General features: G+C 46.3%; 1 protein-coding gene across 1 annotated transcript in view; it reads right to left on the bottom strand.

Annotated features, from left to right (window-relative positions):
• The window catches only part of MYO7B (myosin VIIB), a 132,178-nt gene that overhangs the window by 92,538 nt on the left and 18,991 nt on the right, over positions 1-20,649 (bottom strand). Inside the window, exons 4-7 of the mRNA XM_063442439.1 lie at positions 5,628-5,734; positions 3,707-3,859; positions 2,222-2,406; positions 391-512 (exon numbers count right to left, since the gene is read on the bottom strand). Coding sequence (XP_063298509.1) covers positions 391-512; positions 2,222-2,406; positions 3,707-3,859; positions 5,628-5,734 — 567 coding nt within the window. The remainder of the gene's footprint in view (positions 1-390; positions 513-2,221; positions 2,407-3,706; positions 3,860-5,627; positions 5,735-20,649) is intronic.

Genomic DNA, 20,649 nt, shown 5'->3' with positions numbered 1-20,649 from the left:
CCTTCGTGCAAGTAGACAACATTCTAAGCATCAATCTTTTTATCAGTATGTAGTTAGTATTCTTGGAAATTCTCAAGAGTAAGGTCCACATCCTAAAGGATGTGATATGTCTAACTGCCCTTTCTAACTGCTGGGACCCACATCTAGATGGCCTGTAATATATTGTTTTTCATATCTTGGTTCTTTTATTCATTTAATAATTTGTACAAATATGCAATAAATAACATGGTAAAAAAATAATATATATATATATATATATATATATATATATATATATTTCTATACTGATATCGAATCTTTATTTATTATTTGGAAAATATCTAGATTTGATGCATTATTCCTTTGCATAAAGCTCTAGTGGTTAATAATGTATATTATATGAGCCATTACCTTCCATGATCGGATTGGCCTCCAGAATCTGTTGCTCTATCCATGAATTCTGACCACTTGCCGAGGCCAGAAACTGGAGCATTAGCTTTGTGCTCTCTGTCTTTCCAGCTCCAGACTCACCACTAAAAGTGAAGATAAAAAGTAAGTAATGGTGGAAACAGAACCCATTACTTTACATACAGTCCAAAGCTGCGCTTGTTTACAATTTTCTACTTTAAAAAGTTACTGGCTCTGGATTCGCACCAACCAGTATCACAGAGCACATTTATAAATGTCTACTTCACAGAAAAGTAGGGGGGAAATCTCTACTATGATTCCTATAGTGAATCAACTACAGGAAATATCTGACTATACACAGAGCTACGATATACACAAAACATATAGTCAAAACTTGGTTGGGACATCACATGTAAAGGATAAAAAGATAAGCCATAAGCAGGACACTACATAATGCATCTCTGCCTCACACAGTCTTCACCCCATTGTGTGAGTGTACAGATGAGTGAGCTGAAAGAGTGGTGAAGCTCAGTAATATCATTACATGACCCCATACTGTCTCATGAAAAACGTTATTGTTACATTATCATGCACAGGCACACAGAATCTCTCCACTGAGCAAAGCCCTTCTGTGTCAGCTGATCATTCTCAGCCAGTGAGCTAAGTCCTGCACTGCTGGTGCAAACGATTTCCTTACCTACCCTAGACGGGGGACTAATTCAATCATGGTACCATAATCACTGCAGCAGGCTGAAGTGGTTATGGTGATTGGAGTGTTCCTTTAATCAGAGTAAGATCCCATGCAGTGTCCATCCATTACAAACAACGTAGCCTTACAGTTCAATAATACTGCTGAGCTTGAGCTTGACGAAGACCAGATTGGTCGAAACATTGCTTTGGCTGTGGGTTCAATAAATTGCCTTTTTTTTTTTTCTGGAGTGCCTGGACCTTTGTTCTATTATACAACTGGTTTCCTGGTACTGAGACAGGTCCAGTTGCATCCAGAACTAAGGGATTGAGTGCAGTTCCATATCTTTACCTTTGGAAATATAACTTTGTATGTCAGTTCTAATTTTATTATACATATTTATCATTATTTTATATCCCCTCTGTATATTTGTAAAGCACTGAGGAATATATTGGCAATATATAAATTATGAGAATTTAATAAAGATAATAATAACTTTAAAAAATTCCCAATATCCCATCGCTATTTATAAATCAGGGTCATAAACCCCTGAACTTTTTCTAAATAAATAAGTAATCTGTCATGTTACATATTTATGTATTTTTTTATTTTTATGTTTTGTTTTTCTTCTTTTAAATAATAGAATTATTCTCTACGTATGGCCATATATTTTTTAATTCAAATTGTTTCATTTTCAAGTTAATGTTTTGTAAATGTAGGGATTATTTAACATCATGGGCTTCTCTTCCTGAAAGCAGTATCAAATGGTAATTGTGCTCTCTAACTTGATTTAGAGCTTTGATTAGCCACAATAATAAAAGTAGGCATTAAGCAACCAATAAAAAAGTAGAATTTAAAAAAAAAGATGAAATTTAATAACAATTTGAGATTATTTTTAATGTGGTCCTGTGTCAACATTTTTATTTAGTACTTAATTCTTAGTAAAACCTCTAACTTAAAGTAAATAAACCAAATTTGAAACAGACACCAGACTTTTTTCACCCTAGTCTGCTCCTAATCCAATCTTAAAAATAGCTCTATTCACTAGTTGCTGCATCTAAAAGTAAACCCAAATATGGACATTTATACTGAAATACATTCTTTACCAACATATAGTTTAGGGTATGCTGTGATATTTCAATGTACCTGATGACACAACACTGGTCTATACTTTTCCTCTGCATGTTGAAGAAGCAGGTGTCTGCCAAGGCAAATATATGGGGAGGGAGCTCTCCAATGCGCCGGTTCCGGTATTGCTGGATCTGCTCTTTGTGATAAAAAGGGAGCTCCTCATATGGATTCACAGCAACCAGGATAGCTCCAGTGTATGTCTGCAATAAAGAGTTACCTTTAGATCTGTCAGGATGGACTAAGACCCAACATGCAGAACTTAAGTGAACAACCAAAACTATACTAGACCAGAATTAAGCATATTACCGGGCCTTAGGGTGGCCGGACTTAATGCTATATAGAATAGAGAATAGTACAAGACAGACCGAGGTCAGGGAGAACGAGAGTAACGTAAATCAGTAGACAAAACAAAGGTCAAGGATTATAGAATGGAGAATGATCGAGAGACAAACTGGGGTCAGATAGCATAAATACAACAATAGAAAACATGTTCTTGGATAGCCACAAAAGGAAAACCATGACGGGGCACAGTATAAAAGCCCAAATGATCTTAACCCCTTAAGGACACATGACGGAAATATTCCATCATGATTCCCTTTTATTTCTGAAGTTGTGTCCTTAAGGGGTTAAATAGCTCTAGGACTGCAGTGATAGGCAGTTTTTGGTCATGTGACACAAAAATGTGCGTGTGCGACATCTTCCTGATGACGCATGCACATGTTCTTGGATAGCCACAAAAAGGAAACCATGACTGGGCACAGTATAAAAAGCCCAAAAATCTTAAATATCCCTAGGAGGGCAGAAATTGGCTGGTTTTGGTCATATGACACAAAAATGTGCGTGCGCGACATCTTCATGATGACGTTTTCGTGGGCCAGTGTAGACTGAGCCATAAAAGGGCTTTGATGCACAGTGGCCAATGTCAGGAAGTGAACGCAGTGGAGAGCGCGACTGCAAAGGAGGCAAACGGAAGCGGCACCATGGGTAAGGTAACATGTCGTGCAGCAACACGCTTTACGAGAGCGGCCCAACAGGCGCAATGACAAGATTATTGTCTCTAGTAGTCTACATGTTACTTTAGCTGTCTCAGCAGCTAAACTTCTACTGAGTTCCTGTGAGGTCCTATCCAGTATTTGTAGAAAGCCAAAAAAATGATTAAATGATCCGTTTATTTATTTTTTAAACCAGTGAGCCTCTTTGAGCCATGATGAGGTCAACAGTTGCCTGAATGTTGCATGGGAAGAGGGACAATTTATTTTCAAAGTATTTTAAAGGGGTTAATTGATTGGCAACAGGTACATTGTCCTTGGAAATAAAGACATCCAGTTAAATCTCAAAGTTCTCTGTCTAGACTTTAGTTCATTCAAATTTTGGTTCCCTATTTGAATAATAGGTAGGAACCAATATGATAGGATGCCAATATCTTCAGATTTTGATCTGTACATGGTTTGGTTTCCCTAAAATGCTGCTATCTGTTACTTAGCATGCTGATTATCTCACATAGATGTTTTTCTCCTTGTATCGGACATGCAAATTGTGGACTATTCCAGCTTCATTAAGTTCTCCAAGCCGAATCATGTCTTCAACTCCCTTTGAAGAGCTGGGGTGCATGGGGTGCACATTCTTAATGTTCCTTGCAGAGATCCAGTGTTCCTGGAATACACAAAAAGAGAAAACAGTTTGAAAAACAATCACAGACAGATATATTTATACTTCAAACTTTCTGTGTGTTCTGTTAGAGATTCCTTAAAGAGTCACTAAGACAACATGCATTGCTACAATTTACTGTTTGGTGTGGATTATGACAGCTGGCTTTATTAAAGGAACACTATAGTGTCAGGAATACAAACATGTATTCCTGACACTATACTGCTGGAATGAAGCATTAGGTCCCTGGCCCCCTTTGCCTTTTCTCCCACGCCCTGCAGGTCTAGCCAAGGCTGGTCCCGCCTGGCTCTGCCTCCCTGGCTGAGATCATTAATCTTGATGATCTCAGCCAATCCAATGATTTCCCATAAAAAGTATTTGGAGGCTATTGCATATGCACAGCAAACGTTGTGCTGCACTAATCAGCATCTCCTCATAGATATGCATTGAATCAATGCATCTCTATGGGTATAGTTCAGGATCTCAATGAAGAGCATGGAGACGCTGGACATCAGTGATACACACTGTACAGCATTGACCCAGGAAGCACCTCTAGTAGCCATCTGAGTGATTGCCATTAGAGGTGTTACTAGACAGTAAGGCTAGGGTTACAGGGACAGGCTATAGACATAAGAACTACTAAATTAGGCTGTAGTGGTTCTGGTGACTATAGTGTCTCTTTAAGTAAACCTTAAAGAGGCATAGTAAGCATTTAATATGTCATGACAAAAATCCAAATTGGAAAAATATCTCCAGGTCAGCTATTTTTATGTCTTGTTTTTGGCTTATTGTCTAAAAGTACACAATTCCAATGTGAATTCTGAACAGTTCCTTTAAGTCAATCACCCTGCCTGTACTTTAAGCAGGTAGCCTTTTTTTGGTTAAATAGTGGAAGGAATGTTTGTTATATGAATTAATTCTTGTGTTTCGTGCTTCCAAACCGTTCTGCAAAATGTTACCTTAACCCCTTAAGGACCAAACTTCTGGAATAAAAGGGAATCATGACATGTCACACATGTCATGTAGGACCACTATAGGCACCCAGACCACTTCAGCTCAATGAAGTGGTCTGGGTGCCAGGTCCCCCTAGTTTTAGCCCTGCAGCTGAAAACATAGCAGTTTCAGAAAAACTGCTATGTTTACATTGCAGGGTTAGGACAGCCTCTAGTGGCTGTCTTCCGGACAGCCACTAGAGGCGCATCTGTGACGTTGGAGGCATAATATGCCTCCATCACGCAGAGCGTCGATAGGAAAGCATTGAAAAATGCTTTCCTATTGACAGCTTGAATGCGCGCTATGTTTTCACTGCAGGGTTAATCCAGCCTCTAGTGGCTGTCTCCCTGACAGCCACTAGAGGCCGCTTCCACTATTTACACAGAGTAAATCGCACTTATTTGACACTAGACGTCCTCACGGACCTCCAGCATCAAAAAAGATCCCTATAGGAAAGCACTGAGTAATGCTTTCCTATGGGCGAGTTTCAATGCGCGCGCGCCTCTGGCCGTGCATGTGCATTCGGCTACACTCGGAAGCTTACGTCAATGGAGGAGGAGAGGTCACCAGTGCCGAGGGAGCCCGGCACTGGACTAAGGTAAGTAAATAAATGGTTAATTAACCATTTATTTCCCGCGGAACGAAGCTCTAGTCACTGTTTAGGTGACTAGGGCTCTATAGCGTTTGGAATAGATATTTGTATTCCTAACGCTATTGTGTTCCTTTAAGTCAGTGTATGTTGATTCTGGACAGAATGTCACTTATAGTCATTGTTGCCCACCTTTCCATTGTCATCCACAAGTAATGTCTCTGTAGTGTGAGACTCCTTGACCACAGCTCCAATAGGTAACTTGCTGTCAGTGCCCGATACTTCAAGCCACACATGTTCTCCCTGCAATTTCAAAACACAATTATGGGAAGTAGACACAACATATTTTTTGTAAAGCTACAATTTTCACGTGCTTTTCATATTTCATAATGAATTATAACTAAGATTGCAATGTATTTTTTCCATCATGCACATATTGTTTAATTTCCTGAATCTTTACCCATTTCACCAGGAGATTTTGCCAACTCTATCTGCTTATCGTCTTGCTTGTCTGCTTGATAATAAGTTATACGATTATCCAGACTTTAACAGAAAGCACAGAGCAATAAAATTTCCCGTCTCCCCGCAACATCAGGTGCTAACTGAAACCTAGAATATACTCCACCTCCTTTATTCTTCCTTTGTCACTATATTTTTATTTTCTACTATAATAATGTTACTGTTTGTACCTCCTGTAGATTACCAGTGTAATTATCTATATAATTCAAATAATTCAATTGTATACAAAAAATGTTTGCTTTATCCCTTCCCCTCCCCATTTCTTGTCCCTCCTAGCAGTAAACACATTCACATAAATTTGTCTATCTCCATTCCTGTTCCTTGAACCTCAGTCCACAAACCAGAAAAACAGAAAAAAAACAGGTCAATTCAATTTCCACTAAAGGGACACTATAGGCACCCAGGCCACTCCATCTCATTAAAGTGGTCTGGATGCTGTGTCCCTGTCCCCCTTAGCCCTGCAATGTAAAACATTGTAGTTTTACAGAAACAGCAATATTTACATAGCAGTACTAAGGCTGTCTCTAGTGGCTGTCTACGAGACATCCGCTAGAGGCGCTTCCTGCAGTTTCACGAGTTTGAAACCTTGATAAAGCATTTTGTCGTTTCTATATTACCTTTTTTTAACACTTAATCTTTGCAATTTTTGCAATTTGCAATTTAGAGTGTTTCTTAAACACACATCCACCTGCCCCTCCTACCCTCCTTGGTTCTTCTACCTTCATAGCATGCTTCTGCAGCTGCTTGAGATCATGCTCAATCACCTCCTCATTCCCTTTACATGTTACCAGGGGCTGCAATTATCCTTTAGTTCTCTCTGGCAATCACCTCCAAGAGCTATATTAATCACAACAATAATAATAAATAATAATACAATTCATTATCAGGTCATGTGTCACCATTCAATGTCTGTTGCAATAAAATGTTTGTTTGTTTTTTTCCTTTGATCTGTACATTTATTTTATGAAGGATGTAATTACTTTATTTGCAGGTTCATTTCGCGCCATTATGATGAACAATGAACAGTAATAACTGCCCGACTGCATGGCATATGTCCATGGAAAGTTGTTCTGCTTCTTACCAAGCAGCACAAAGCAGACAAACATCACTGTAGTCCATGGATCAGCGCAGCTAAGAGGAATAGGCCTTGACAGAGCCAGGAGGTAGGCATAGAAGCCACAGGAAGTTAGTGACAGCTAGCATGCTGGGTAGGGCGGAGCCATAAGGGGAATATTTACACAAGCCATTATATGAAGTGGCCATTTTAACTGAACCTAAGCTTATCTGTCAGTTGTCCCTCCCACCCTCCCTGTATTTGGTTAGGTTAGTTGATTTCCCGTTTTTTTACAGCAGCGGGGAATGGCCTGGTTAAATCGGAGGGTAGATGGAGGAGAAAGTGGGCATCCTGAGGTTTAGTGTGGATTGGGCAGTGTTGCACGTGGTTGGTAGGTTCGAGCCCGTCGGTGGCTCCGAACCTGGGGGTGTGGTGGTGTCTTGGTACACCCTACACTGGAACTGGTGGGTAGCGGTGTCTTGGTACACCCCTACAATGGATATGGTGGGTAGCGGTGTCTTGGTACTCCCCTACAATGGATATGGTGGGTAGCGGTGTCTTGGTACACCCCTACAATGGATATGGTGGGTAGCGGTGTCTTGGTACACCCCTACAATGGATATGGTGGGTAGCGGTGTCTTGGTACACCCCTACAATTTAACCTGGTAGAAATGTGGTCATATTGGACGGCCAGTTTCTGTATTAACATGTTTTTTAGATTGTTATCTATTGTTATTATTGTGGGGTCATTGCTAGGGGTATGTTATGTATATGGGGGGATGTTAACTTTAATAAGATTTGTTGCAATGACCCCATTTGTTATTCCTTAATTATTTTATTAATAATTTAATAAAGCTGTGGACGAATTATTTCCAACAGTATAACCTGTGTCCGTGTTTTAATGGGGGTTGGGGTAAGGTTAGCGCATATGCCGGCAAATCCGACTGTGCGCCTGTCAAGTCTAAATGCGCCATGAACACGTCTCTATCCATCACTTCCCACTCCACCGATTTAAGATCAGCCAGGCTTGACAGATCTCTATTCTTTAGTGTTCAATAATTTTTATTGAAGTTTTTAGAAGGGAAAGGGGTACAGAAAAAAAAAGAGTGGGGTTTAACAAGCCAGTAATACGATTTCGATAGCTTTAGTCACATTTGGGTCTGACCCTCAGTTACATTCCGCCCATATATTCTTCGTGTGCCTATATATACTCATATACATATGCGTACATACACATACGCGAACGTGCACATACAAATTTATACACATTTTTTATCTTTTCTGTGCACGTTGTTGTCAATCAGATATAGGGTCATTTATTCTAAATAGGGAACCCGAGGGAGGAATTGCGTAGCTTATCAGTGAAGGATGACTGTTATGTGTGATTAAATCACCGGGTTCAGTGTTGGTATAGTATCAACGTCACCTTTAACAGCATGTACGCGTTGTCTGCCAACCGGTGTAGATACAGAGTTTATTCATAGCGGTTTAAGCATAGCGTTATATCTGGGATATGTGAATTGTGTTGGCGGATTCGCCTCAGCCGTGGTGTGGGAGACGGTGACGCCCGCATTAACACGGGAGCCCATCCGGCAGTTAACAGGACTGTCGTGGCTTGCTGTGTTCCCTGACCTTTCCTATCACGGAGTGCCAGTGTGCAGTGGGGGGTATGCCTATGCCCTGACGGCGGGGTCCGCGCTGTAGGTGTCAGTATCCCACTCAGTCCGAGGGTATAGGTGTGCATGAGGCCTCCTTCCCTCTGGGTTCCTTAGGTCTCCAGAAAATGTCATACGGTTGACTTTATAGTGTTATATGTTGATTAGTAGGGGGGAAAATATGGTATGTGGTAGGGTAGTGTTGTATCAGGTAGGTTAGCTGGGGTAATGAAAAAGTGAAAGTAAGGAATCTCTGCATCACGGGATCATTGTGTTGAGATTAGGTGCTTCGGATAGGTGTAGTATATCATGATATCGGGGCTGTGGGTTGTAGGGCGTGTTGAATCCTAGCATGGTGACAGATTGGAAAGGATGGGCGGTTGGCATAGTATGTGTTTCATAAGGTGCATGGTAGCCTCATCCCCCTAGTAGAAGTGGTGTATGACACTCTTGGATTGCGTTAGTTAGTATTATCTAGTGTGCTGTTCTTGTCTTTCGGGAGCGGGGTGTAGTAGCCCCGCTTCTATCCATTGTATGATATGTTGTGCGTGTCATGGTAGACGACTAGTGCAGTGTCAAGTGGGTATGGGGTGTGTGGTGGAATCCCAACTGTGGTAGTGGTCTGTTCAGGCCTTGTTGGATCAGGATGGGGGATGGGGGAGGGGGGGGTTTGAGGGAAGGCGTCCGGGCCGTCTCCATCCGAGGCGCTCCCCCCCAACTTCCACCGCGGGTGCTCCAGGTCAAGTTGTGGGGCGATCTCCCAACCGGCCTCTCATCCGCTCCGTCTATGATCCTGTGTGTCTCCCCTCACCTGCCGCCCGGTTCGCTACATAGACCAGCCATGGGCGCCACCTGTCCGTGTGTTTCTCTTCCAAGCCTCGTAGCGTGGCCTGTACCGATTCTGCTGTGTAAATCTCGTCCATTCTCTCCAGCCATTGCGAGATGGTTGGAATAGTGGTCTGTTTCCAGTACTGCGGTATCAGGGCTTTGGCTGCATTCAGGAGGTGTCGGAGTATGGATTTCCGATATGTTCCGATGGGGGTTGGCGTGGAGTGGAGCAGGGCCAGTTTCTTGTCGAATTCACCCGTATCCCCTAGTATTACCTCAATTTCACGTTGTATCTCTTCCCAATATGGTGCGATAAGGGGGCAATCCCACCAAATGTGCGTGAGCGTTCCTGGGCCCGTGCCACACCTCCAGCACACATTCGGTACCGTCTGGAATATTCTATGCAGTTTGTCTGGTGTTCTGTACCACTGGGTCAGGAGTTTGAAGTTTATTTCCTGGTAATACGTACTGGACGAGCTTTTATGGTGTAGGATCAATATCTGTTCCCATTGAGGCTCGGTGAATGTCGTATCCAGCAGTCGTTCCCAGCTTCTCTTGTGTGCGCTTTTGGTTTCGAGTCGGCCAACCAAGAGGTGCTGGTAGATGTGGGGGAGGGTTTTATCAGGGGCAGTTTTGTTATCACAGAGGCCCTCGAACCATGTGAGGTCCCGGTGTAGTGCGTCCCTATTTGTGAGAGACCGGTAGAAGTGTTTGAGTTGTGCGTACCGAAAAGTTTGTATAATTGAAGCCGGAGATCCGTCAGTCAGTTCCCGTAGTGGTTTCAGGTTCGCGTTAGCTAGCGCACGATGTATAGGGATGTGTTCACCTTCGGCAATAAAGTCCCAGGCTTGTGGGGATATGCCCCCCCCCTATCTTGGGGTTATTCTGGACTTGAATAAGTGGTCTCGGTGTCGGGGACACGTGGGTGGCTCCCCTGAGACGGTCCCAAACCCGCAGCGTGTGAGCGACGGTAGAGTTGGGATCCAAGGTGGTGAGCGACGAGCTCCCTGTGTTCCACATTCTCGGGATCAAGTCTGGGTGAAGGTGTCCCTTGTCCAGCGTGACCCATTGTTTATGGCGTAGATGTGTATGCCAATCTAAAATCCTCTGCAGGATGGCTGCCTGGTGGTATTTGCGCATGTCTGGCAATGCTAGGCCACCCCAGGGTCTTGGGAGGCAGAGGACTTCGTGGCGGATCCTTGCTTGGTGTCCATTCCAGACATATCTGATCATAGCCGTGCGTAGCGAAGAGAAGAAGGCCGCTGGTACGGCTAGTGGTATCGTTTGGTATAAGTAAAGTAACCTAGGGAGCACGTTCATCTTCAGGACCGCTATTCTACCCAGCCAGGATATGTGAGGATATGTCCATTTCTTTAGGTCCTGCAGGATCCGCTGGAGGAGGGGTATATAGTTCATCCGGTATAGTTCCGACATGTCTGTGGTGAGAGCTAATCCAAGGTAACGCATGTGTGACGAGCACCATGGAAAGGGATATTGGGTTTTCAAGGTAGCGGCATCTGGGGTGGGTATCGTAAGGTTGAGCACTTCGCATTTCGTCGTGTTTAGTTTAAAATTTGATATTCGTCCATAGTCCTCCAGTAGTGTCATCAGGCTAGGTAGCGTATTTTCCGGTTCGACGATGTAGAATAGGAGGTCATCGGCATATGCGGCAACTTTGTGAGTGGAGTTCTGCCATGGGAAGCCCCGTATGTCTTCCGACTGCCGAACTGCTTCTAGGAAGGGTTCCAGAGAGAGTGCGAAAAGCATTGGAGACAATGGGCAGCCTTGTCTCGTACCATTCCGTATCAGGAATGAGTCTGTGAGCGCGCCATTGACCCTGACCCTAGCATTCGGTCGGTGGTAGAGTGCTTGAACCCACAGCATCATGTGGGCTCCCATTCCCATTTCTCGCAGCGTGGTCAGGAGGAATGACCAGTCAACCCGGTCAAATGCCTTCTCGGCATCCGTGGATAGGAGGAGGATCCGGATCTTATGGCGTCGTGCTAGATGGTGGATAGATAGAGTTCGTAGGGTGCTGTCCCTGGCCTCCCTCCCTGGTATAAATCCGGTTTGATCTGTGTGGACGAGCTTCGGCAGCCGGGAACCTAATCTGATGGAGAGTATTTTCGTGAATAACTTCACGTCCACATTGAGGAGTGAAATTGGCCTGTAGCTGCCGCATTGTTTGGGGTTCTTCCCTGGTTTGGGGAGAACTGTGATAGTAGCCGAGAGTGACTCTTGGTGGAACTGGGCTCCCGTTGTGAGGGCATTGAGGGCTAGAGCGAGTTTCGGAATTAGTATGGTTTTAAATTTTTTATAGTATTCCAATGTGAAGCCGTCTGGTCCGGGCGCGCGTCCCGTTTTAGCCATCTTAATGGCCCCCTCTATCTCCGCCTCTGTGATCGGGGCTTCCATAGCGTCCCTCTCCTCCGGTTGGAGCCTAGTCGCGATATGTGTCCTCAGATAGTCCTGTATCCGTCTTTGTTTGTCCCCCTCCCCCTGCTGTTGGGCGGGTGGGGCGATGTTGTAGAGAGTTGCGTAAAAGTTCCTGAATTCAGTCGCGATCCTGTCCGGTAATTGGGTGATTGTGCCATCCGTTGTGCGGAGCTTATGTACCTGAGCCAGGGTTTGGGGTCCCTTGAGCATTTTTGCCAACAATTTGCCACCCTTGTTGGCATGCTGATAGAAGAACGCCTTTGAGCGTTTGGTTGAGCGGTAGTGGATTTGGGTGATGTGGTCCCGTAGGAGCCTGCGCGCCTCTATTAGTGCAGCGTGTGTCGAAAGTAGTTGGGACCGTTTGTGTTTCGACTCCAATGCTGCGATCTTCTCAATGAGATCGGCTATCTGTTGACGGTTTTCGCGCCGCTTCCTAGCTGTTAGTCTAAGTAGTGTGCCCCTGATGACACTCTTGTGCGCCTCCCAGATGGTGGTGGCCGTTAGGTCGTCCGTTGTGTTCAGGTCAAAGTAGCTATTCAGTTCCTCGCTTACCTTGTCCCGTATCCCCGGATCCAGGAGGAGAGAGTCTTGCAATCTCCATGTCCGCGTAGCAGGACGCATCAGCAGCGAGTCCATCACCATGGTAACCGATCCATGGTCCGACCAGAGTGCCGGTGCCATTTCCACTGACCGTAGCTTTGTGAGGTGGTCCTGTTGGAGAAATAGGTAATCCAATCTTGCGTACCGCTTGTGAAGAGCTGAGAAGTGGGTAAATTCCTGTTCTGTGGGGTGGGTTGCCCTCCAGCAGTCCACCAGTCTCAGGTTGCGTAAGGACATTTGTATGTTCCTCAGGGCTCCCTGAGGGATGCTGCTGTGTCCCGTGGATGAATCTAGCAGCGGGTGTAGGGGGGTGTTGAGGTCCCCTCCCAGCATCAAGGTACCCTCTGTGAAGGAGGAGAGTCTGGTCAGGATCCTGCGGATATGTTGGGCTTGGTTGCTGTTCGGAACGTATAGTGTCGCGAATGTGTACACTCGCTCCTGAATTTCGCCCTTTAAAAAGAGGTAACGTCCCTGGGGGTCTGTCAGTCTATCCAGTTCCCGGAATTGAAGCTTCGCCATGAGGAGTATTGCTACCCTTGCTCGTTTTGCGAGTGGGTGGTTGCTGAAGAATCCCATCGGGTACTCTCTGCTCTTAAGCGGCGGTGCGGAACCTTCTTTAAAGTGGGTTTCTTGCAGAAAGGCCACCGCAATGTGGTCCCTGCGCAGGTCTCGGAGTAGTTGCGATCGCCTCTCTGGGATATTCAGTCCCCTGCAGTTTAGAGTCCGGACTTTATATGGGTCCGGAAGGTAGGTCTTGTGGGCTCTGGTTGTCTGTGCGGCATTTGCCGGGCGCGAGGCAGGGGGCACATCCATGCGTTGCATCGACGGTGTCGGATCTCCGGGAGCTCCGGCGGTGTCCGTGGTAGCGAGCGCCCGGCGGTACGGCCGGCGCCTAATTCGGGTGGGAAAGGGGGTTAAGGTGGGGTAGTGGTGGGTAGGGAGGGTGTAGTAGGAAGCGTCTCAAGGGAGAGACAACTACGACACCTGGGATTGGTGTCGGGTGCCCTTCCCGGCCGGGAAGGGGAGGTTCGTGTGCCTGCGGTAGCAGACGGCGACTTGCCCCACCAGTTATTCAACGGCGGTGTCCCGTCGGCGCCGCACCGCAGGGTTTCAGTGTTCACACGAGCTAAGGCGGGGGAGTGGTCTCTCCTACCAGGGACGTGTCCAAAGGCCCCAGTGAGTGAGCCCTGTTGGTCTATATGTAACGTGGAGTCGAGTGGTTGTCTACCTTCGCTCAGCCACCGTGAGTGTAGCGTTGTGTCTGTGAATGTTGCTGGTGTAGTAATTGCTCGTGTTATGGGTCAAGGTGTGCGTATATATTGGTTTTTGCTACGGGGGAGGGATGACAACCCCCCTCCCGCGTGGAGGTTTGAAGTTTCCCTACCTCTGTCTCGGGGTGGGGTGTGCCCCCCAGTGAGCCCCGTGAAGGTGAGTGGGTTGTCTGTTTTGCTCGTCTCCGCCGGGGTGAGAGCTAAGATAGCTGCCGTGTGTCTGTGAGGATCAGGGGGGCCCCAGGCGCTGAAGAATAGTCCGGGACACCCATCGCCCCCCCAGCCACTATCAGTCAGTCGGTGGGCAGGTGTGTCAGGCCCAGTGGAGCGGGTCTCCGCGCGTGGATTCGTCCTGCCCCCCAGGGGCCCGTCCCTGCCATCGTTTTACGCATGGTGCGTAGTATAGTATGGGGGCCTGCCTCGGGTATGCCCTGTCGTGTGTTCTCCGCCAGGGATGTCATGGTGCAGCTGAGTATGACAGTAGATAGAGAACAAGTACAGTTATCACATGCATTATCGCCTGCGCAGAGGCACACATTGTCACAGTAATGGTATATACATTACATTTTACTCCCTTCAATATCGTTACAGATGACATTTATCTAAATCGGTCAATAATGATAATGCGTGTTATTATCGGTAAAGCTAAGTCTATGCTGCTAACCATTAACTTAGTGGGACGTGGTACTATGCTTGCGTGTAGTTTGCCTTAGGTCTGGGAAGCAAGCCCCTATGGGCGGCTGCCCAGGGATAGCGGCATCAGCAGTAGGTGCGGCTGAGTATGACAGTATATAAAGAACAAGTACAGTTATCACATGCATTATTGCCTGCGCAGAGGCACACATTATCCCAGTAATGGTATATACATTACATTTTACACCCATCAACATCGTTACCTATGACATTTATCTAAATCGGTCAATAGTGATAGTGCGTGTTAGTATCGCTAGAGCTAAATCTATGTCGCTGACCATTAATTTAGTGGGACGTGGTACTATGCTTGCGTGTAAAATGTGCTTTAGGTCTGGGAAGCAAGCCCCTATGGGTGGCTGCCCAGGGAGAGCGGTATCAGCAGTAGGGCGGTTATACTAAAGGGGCGGGCGCCGGGGAGAGGACGGCCTGTGAGTATAGCGCTTGCGGATATGCGTGACAAGGATGGGGTGTACACCTCTTGCTTAGCTGTTGCTATGGTCATGGCTATGAGTGGTGCATGGGCCGCCTCCCAGCCAAATATACGCTTTCAGGGTGCGGATACCGATCAGCATATGATCCTCGCAGGCGCTTGCGACCTGTGGTCGCCTGTGTCTCGGTGAGGCAGAATGCGTCGATGCGGCATGTATCCTGGCCTGGGATTTACTCTGCTCATGCGCCCTTTGTCGGGTATCCCTAGGTCCGGCAAGGGTGTGCCACCAGCAGCGCCTAAGCGGTAGTGTCTGGGCCTGCAGCACCTGTCAGTTATCGTGGTCCATCTATGTACTAAGTAAACTATCCCTACGTGGTGTAAAAGCGTTTAGTGGAGCAACCGGTATGGCCCACCCCTCCCCGCCACCCCCACCCCCCAGACCGGCCCGAAACTGCAACAAAACTTTAACAAAACTTTAACAAAAGGCCTTACTCCATCCAGCCCCCCCCCCCCCCCCCCACCCCAGGTGGAAGGATGCCCCCAGGTGGTGCCAATGAGTAAGGGGCAAGGGGGGGCCCGGTCCCACGGCAGGTCTCCATAGTGTTATCCCATTCCGCCGTGCGGGCCGCCGGGGGGGGGGGGGGTAGATCTCTATTCTTTAATCACCAAACTTTAGCAAATGAAAACAAAGCTGCCGCATATCTAAAATCATCAAGCTATTGCTGAGTTGGAGAATTTTTCCAGATCAGTACTTTTGGGCCTATATTTAGCTGTTTGATTTTTACTTTACTGCGATTCCATGTGTAGTGAGTAACTTCGATGTCGTCTATGGTTTCTTGTTAGTCTGGAGCATTTAAGTAAAATATTGGCTTCTAGGCCTCCGGGCACTAACAGAGTTAATAGGCTTTGTGCTTTCATTGATCTGCTGTGCAGTACAGACCTTGCCCTTACAGATTGTACTTTATGGTACCTTAGTAACACATCTAAAGCATTTCTAGCTAACTCCAAGTTTACGTAATGTGCACACAAGGAAGTAGTTCGGAGTTAGGGATATCAACAAGGACGCACCGCAATTACAGACAAGAGAGGTCACAGGTGTAAGTGCAACAGCTAAAATGTTCAGATCCATCATGTTTTGCTATTACAAGAAAAAGTAATTTCTGCACATTACCAGGTTAAACAACCAAGAAGTAATAGGAACGGCTGTCTGATGGACAGCCGTGGAGGTGTAACAAAGTTAATTTATGAAAAACTCCATCACTTAAGATTACATTATCACAAGGGCATTAAATCTGACACTTATTGAGAACTTAAAGGGACAATCCAGGCAGCCGTTTTTACTCACCTGGTTCCAGCACTCGGAGCCTTGTGAAGCCGCGCCCCCTATTTCGTCAAAATGACGAAATAGGCAGGCGCGAGCAGGGAGCAATCAGACGCTTCCATTTGGAAGCGTCATTGCTCCCTTGTGCGCATGTGTGGCTTTGCCACACATGCGCACATACTCCATAGGGCGGCATTCATGCCGCCCTATGAAGTCCTGAGCGCACTACCGCGCATGCGTGCGGTGTGCCCGGCCGCGAGCTGAGCTGACTGACAGCTCAGCTCGCGGTCTTTGCCCGCCCCCTCTCCTCTGCTTACAGGCAGGAGAGAGAAGGCGCGCACACAGTGCCTTCTCTCTCCTGCACACGGCAGACGTATTTTAATATGTCTGACGTGTACATGGCCTTTTTAGGGCCATACATGATAGGAAATCCCTCTGCTGGCCGTCTGAGTGATGGCCACTGGAAGTATTCCTATCAATCAATGTAAATACTTTATTTTCTCTGAAAATACAGTGTTTACATTAGATTGCCTGCAGGGAACTATAGATCTCAACAACTACATTAAGCTGTAGTTGTTCAGGGGACTGATCCATTTTCTGTTTTCTGGGATTACGATACTAAGAGCATGGCAGGGTCTATCCATTTGAAGCCACCATCTTGAACGAGAAAGAGAGCTTTGGAAACTAAAAACATGTATTTATACATCTGTAAGCAATTCCATTAGCACCATATACCCATTTAAAATATATGCTTATTATACCCGTAGATGCTATTGACATCAACACACTGTGTGATGATAGGTGCTAGAATTTGATTATAAAAACTAGTCAAGGGATGTGGCCAGCCGAGCACTTGACAAGACGTCTATCTGTGAGGCTTTGATGCGACCCCCACAATAAAGCGATTCAGGCTGTGAAAATATCCAGCCTAAGACTCTTAACTGCTCAAACCCCCACAGAGCACACGATGGGGCACAAGAATAAAATGCAGCAACACTCATAAAGCAGTTGCCTACTGGATATTAGACTCTCCTTCGAGAGGCCTACACCACCGGATTCCAAGATGGCGCCCGAGGTTTAGAGTGACCCAGAAACCTTGAAAGATTCTCAAGAGGAAGAGAGACAGCTTACCTCACACCGAGCCAGCGGAGCATGTCAGACCTCTGAAACAGAGAAAAAAAATTGTCTCTGTCCACCAGGGGGGATATCAGGAGGCTCCTGATTGGCATGAGGTAAGTATGGAAAGCAGACCTAATGGAGATTGACGTCACCCACCAGAATATCAGGACGGTGGAGGAAAGAGAGACTGCCAGGGATGGTCAGCTGCAGGAAACAAAAGGCCAGCTTAAGGAACTTGCCCAACTGGTTCAATACCTAGATCGAGCAGTAGCCACACTGGAGGCCCGACATAGACACTGAAATATCCGCCTCCGCGGTATTCCAAAGACGGTTGGAGGTGAAACCATACAGCCGTTCGTCCAGGAGCTGATTGCCTAGATGGAAAGGAAAGGGAGCAATGACCCTCCACAGATAGTGTCAGCTCTCCGAGTCCACAAATCCGCTACAGCGCCATATGAGGCCCATTACAGTCACAAGAGATGTAGTGGTGAAGACCGCAATCTTGAACCGATCCAGAATACTGAGGAAGGTGCCCTATAAAGACTGATTGGTGTCCATATACAGTGACCTACCTTTTTCGGTCTTGACGGAGAGGAGAATGCTGGCCCCGATCGCCAGGATGCTGAAGGACCAGTCGGTCAAATACAGATGGGGAGTAGAGGGCTCTTTAATAGTCCCCCAGGGAGGGGGGACATTTTATTGACTTCCTCCAACAACCCAGAGCCATTCTTAAAGAAGTTGGGCTTGATCGGCATGCCTCCTACTAAAACCCCAGCCAGGGGAAAAGAGGGGAGGCCCTTGGGGGAATAATCCACAGTCAACTGCCGACCACACGGAAGGGCTGCCTGGTGGCAGTGATCCCTGCCCAGAAGCAAAAATCACTAGGCGTAGGCCTGGCATGCTGTACTGTTTTCACACCTCCACCTCCCCAATCTACTGCCCGAGATAGGCAGTTTTATTGTGCTCTTGTGCTATCCCCAGCATAATCTGTTCTATATGTCTCTGTTATCTTGACGCTCCATGCTCCAGATTGTTGATTATCTTTATACCTATATTATTTTTCTCATATAATAAAAAAGAGGTATGTTGTGCGTACAAACTCAAATAAAACACAATTAAAAAAAAAAAACTAGTCACAGTAATATAAAAAGGTAAAATATATAATTTATTTACTGAACTCATTAGTTTGGAAGATGATACAGAGGCAAGGGTTTATATCTTCACTGAAATAAAAGTGTTTTATATTAATTCTAAAATTATATCAGGATTATTCACTAACGTATGAATTTTCAGGAATTCCTAGTGAATTTAAAGTGAATTTTAAATTTTAGTTCTTGATAGTCCAATTGAAATATATATATGTATATCAGTTATGTTTTTAGCTGGGATATTGTGAGCCTATATTTGAAATTCACTTTGAATCCGTGACAATTCCCACAATGGCCATGGGCTGAGACCAATAGAGATAGAGCTTTGCGACTGGTGAGGAGATCAAAGGTTTCCCTCACTGGTCAGTCCGCTGCTATGAAGAAGGGCCCGGGCAGCTTGCATTAATTCACCAAACCAGTGTATCAGTGTATCAGACTGTTACCACGGCAATGCTCTGATACTTTCCACAGGGCTGGCCCCATCCCAGATTCAAGGTAAGTAAGAGGGATGGGAAATAAACTTTAGGATTTTAATAATTGAAAAGTTTTTGCACCCTAGTAACTTCAGCCCTTATTCTCCCATGCACACTACAGCCACCTATCCTCCCACACACTACAGACCCAATCCCACACACTATTGCCCCTACCCCACACACTACAATGCCTTTCCTCCCTACACACACTACAGCTACTTTCCACCCAAACCCACATTACAGCCCCTATCTCCCCACGCACACTACAGCCCCTATCTCCCCACACACACTACAGCCCCTATCTCCCCCCCACACACTACAGCCCCTATCTCCCCATACTCACATTACAGCCCCTATCTATCTCCCCCCACACACTACAGCCCCTATCTCCCCATACTCACATTACAGCCCCTATCTCCCCACACACACTACAGCCCCTATCTCCTCCCACACACTACAGCCCCTATCTTCCCATACTCACATTACAGCCCCTATCTCCCCATACTCACATTACAGCCCCTATCTCCCCATACTCACATTACAGCCCCTATCTCCCCACGCACACTACAGCCCCTATCTCCCCACGCAAACTACAGCCCCTATCTCCCCACGCAAACTACAGCCCCTATCTCCCCACGCAAACTACAGCCCCTATCTCCCCCACACACTACAGCCCCTATCTCCCCCCACACACTACAGCCCCTATCTCCCCATACTCACATTACAGCCCCTATCTCCCCATACTCACATTACAGCCCCTATCTCCCCATACTCACATTACAGCCCCTATCTCCCCACACACAGTACATCCCCTATCCCCTCCAAACGCTACAGCATCTATCACCCCACGCACACATGCTACAATCCCTATCTCCCCACATAATACTAGCTTGCCTATACCACAACACACAATACATCACACACACAAACAACCATCTTCACACACACTACACCACAAAAACAGCACCATCCACATACATGCAATATCACAAGCTACGTCCCCTCCACGTGAAAAGCAGTGTCTCAACCACAAGCAGCATTCTCCTTACATTCGCATGTCTGGAAGCAGTTTGCCCATATACATGCAACACCACAGGTAGTCTAGTCAACACACGCAACCTTACAAGCAGCCTCTAAACGCATACAACACCCTAGGCATTGTCCTCCCCACACAATTGGCACACTCACTCAACCCTGTCCCTTTTTTGTCCTCTGGTATTTCCTTCGGGACATCGGGGACAAATCACAAGCAAGCACAGAGCAAGCGTTTCATTAAATTTGCTTGTTCTACACTGTGCTACACAAAGACAGGGACTTTTCCCCAACCAAGAGCTCTTCAGCAGGGCTCTGCACTTGGGATGCCCTGAGGAGCATCAAACTGACATGTCCACATTGGGGAGGCGTTCCTTCATTAGTGATGACACAACACACCCTTCTCTGGCCCTGTGTCAGGGTACCTGAGGCCTCTACCTCTAAAAGAGGTAGAGACTTAGTAGTTTATCCCTCCAAACGAGCTGTTTCCTTCGTTCCTCGCGGTTCATCCGGTCACTTAAACACCGACCGCGAGGAATCCACGTCCTTTTCTAGCGGGACGCTCAATACGTGACGTCATGACGCTATCACGAGCGACCTGTCACTCAAGTGTCCGATATCCAATCGGTACTTGT

The sequence above is a fragment of the Pelobates fuscus genome, chromosome 2 (genome assembly GCF_036172605.1).
Source record: "Pelobates fuscus isolate aPelFus1 chromosome 2, aPelFus1.pri, whole genome shotgun sequence".
In the NCBI taxonomy this organism is placed as follows: domain Eukaryota; kingdom Metazoa; phylum Chordata; class Amphibia; order Anura; family Pelobatidae; genus Pelobates; species Pelobates fuscus.
The sequence above is the reverse complement of the archived record's forward strand: the minus strand, read 5'-3'. Positions and strand labels throughout refer to the sequence as shown.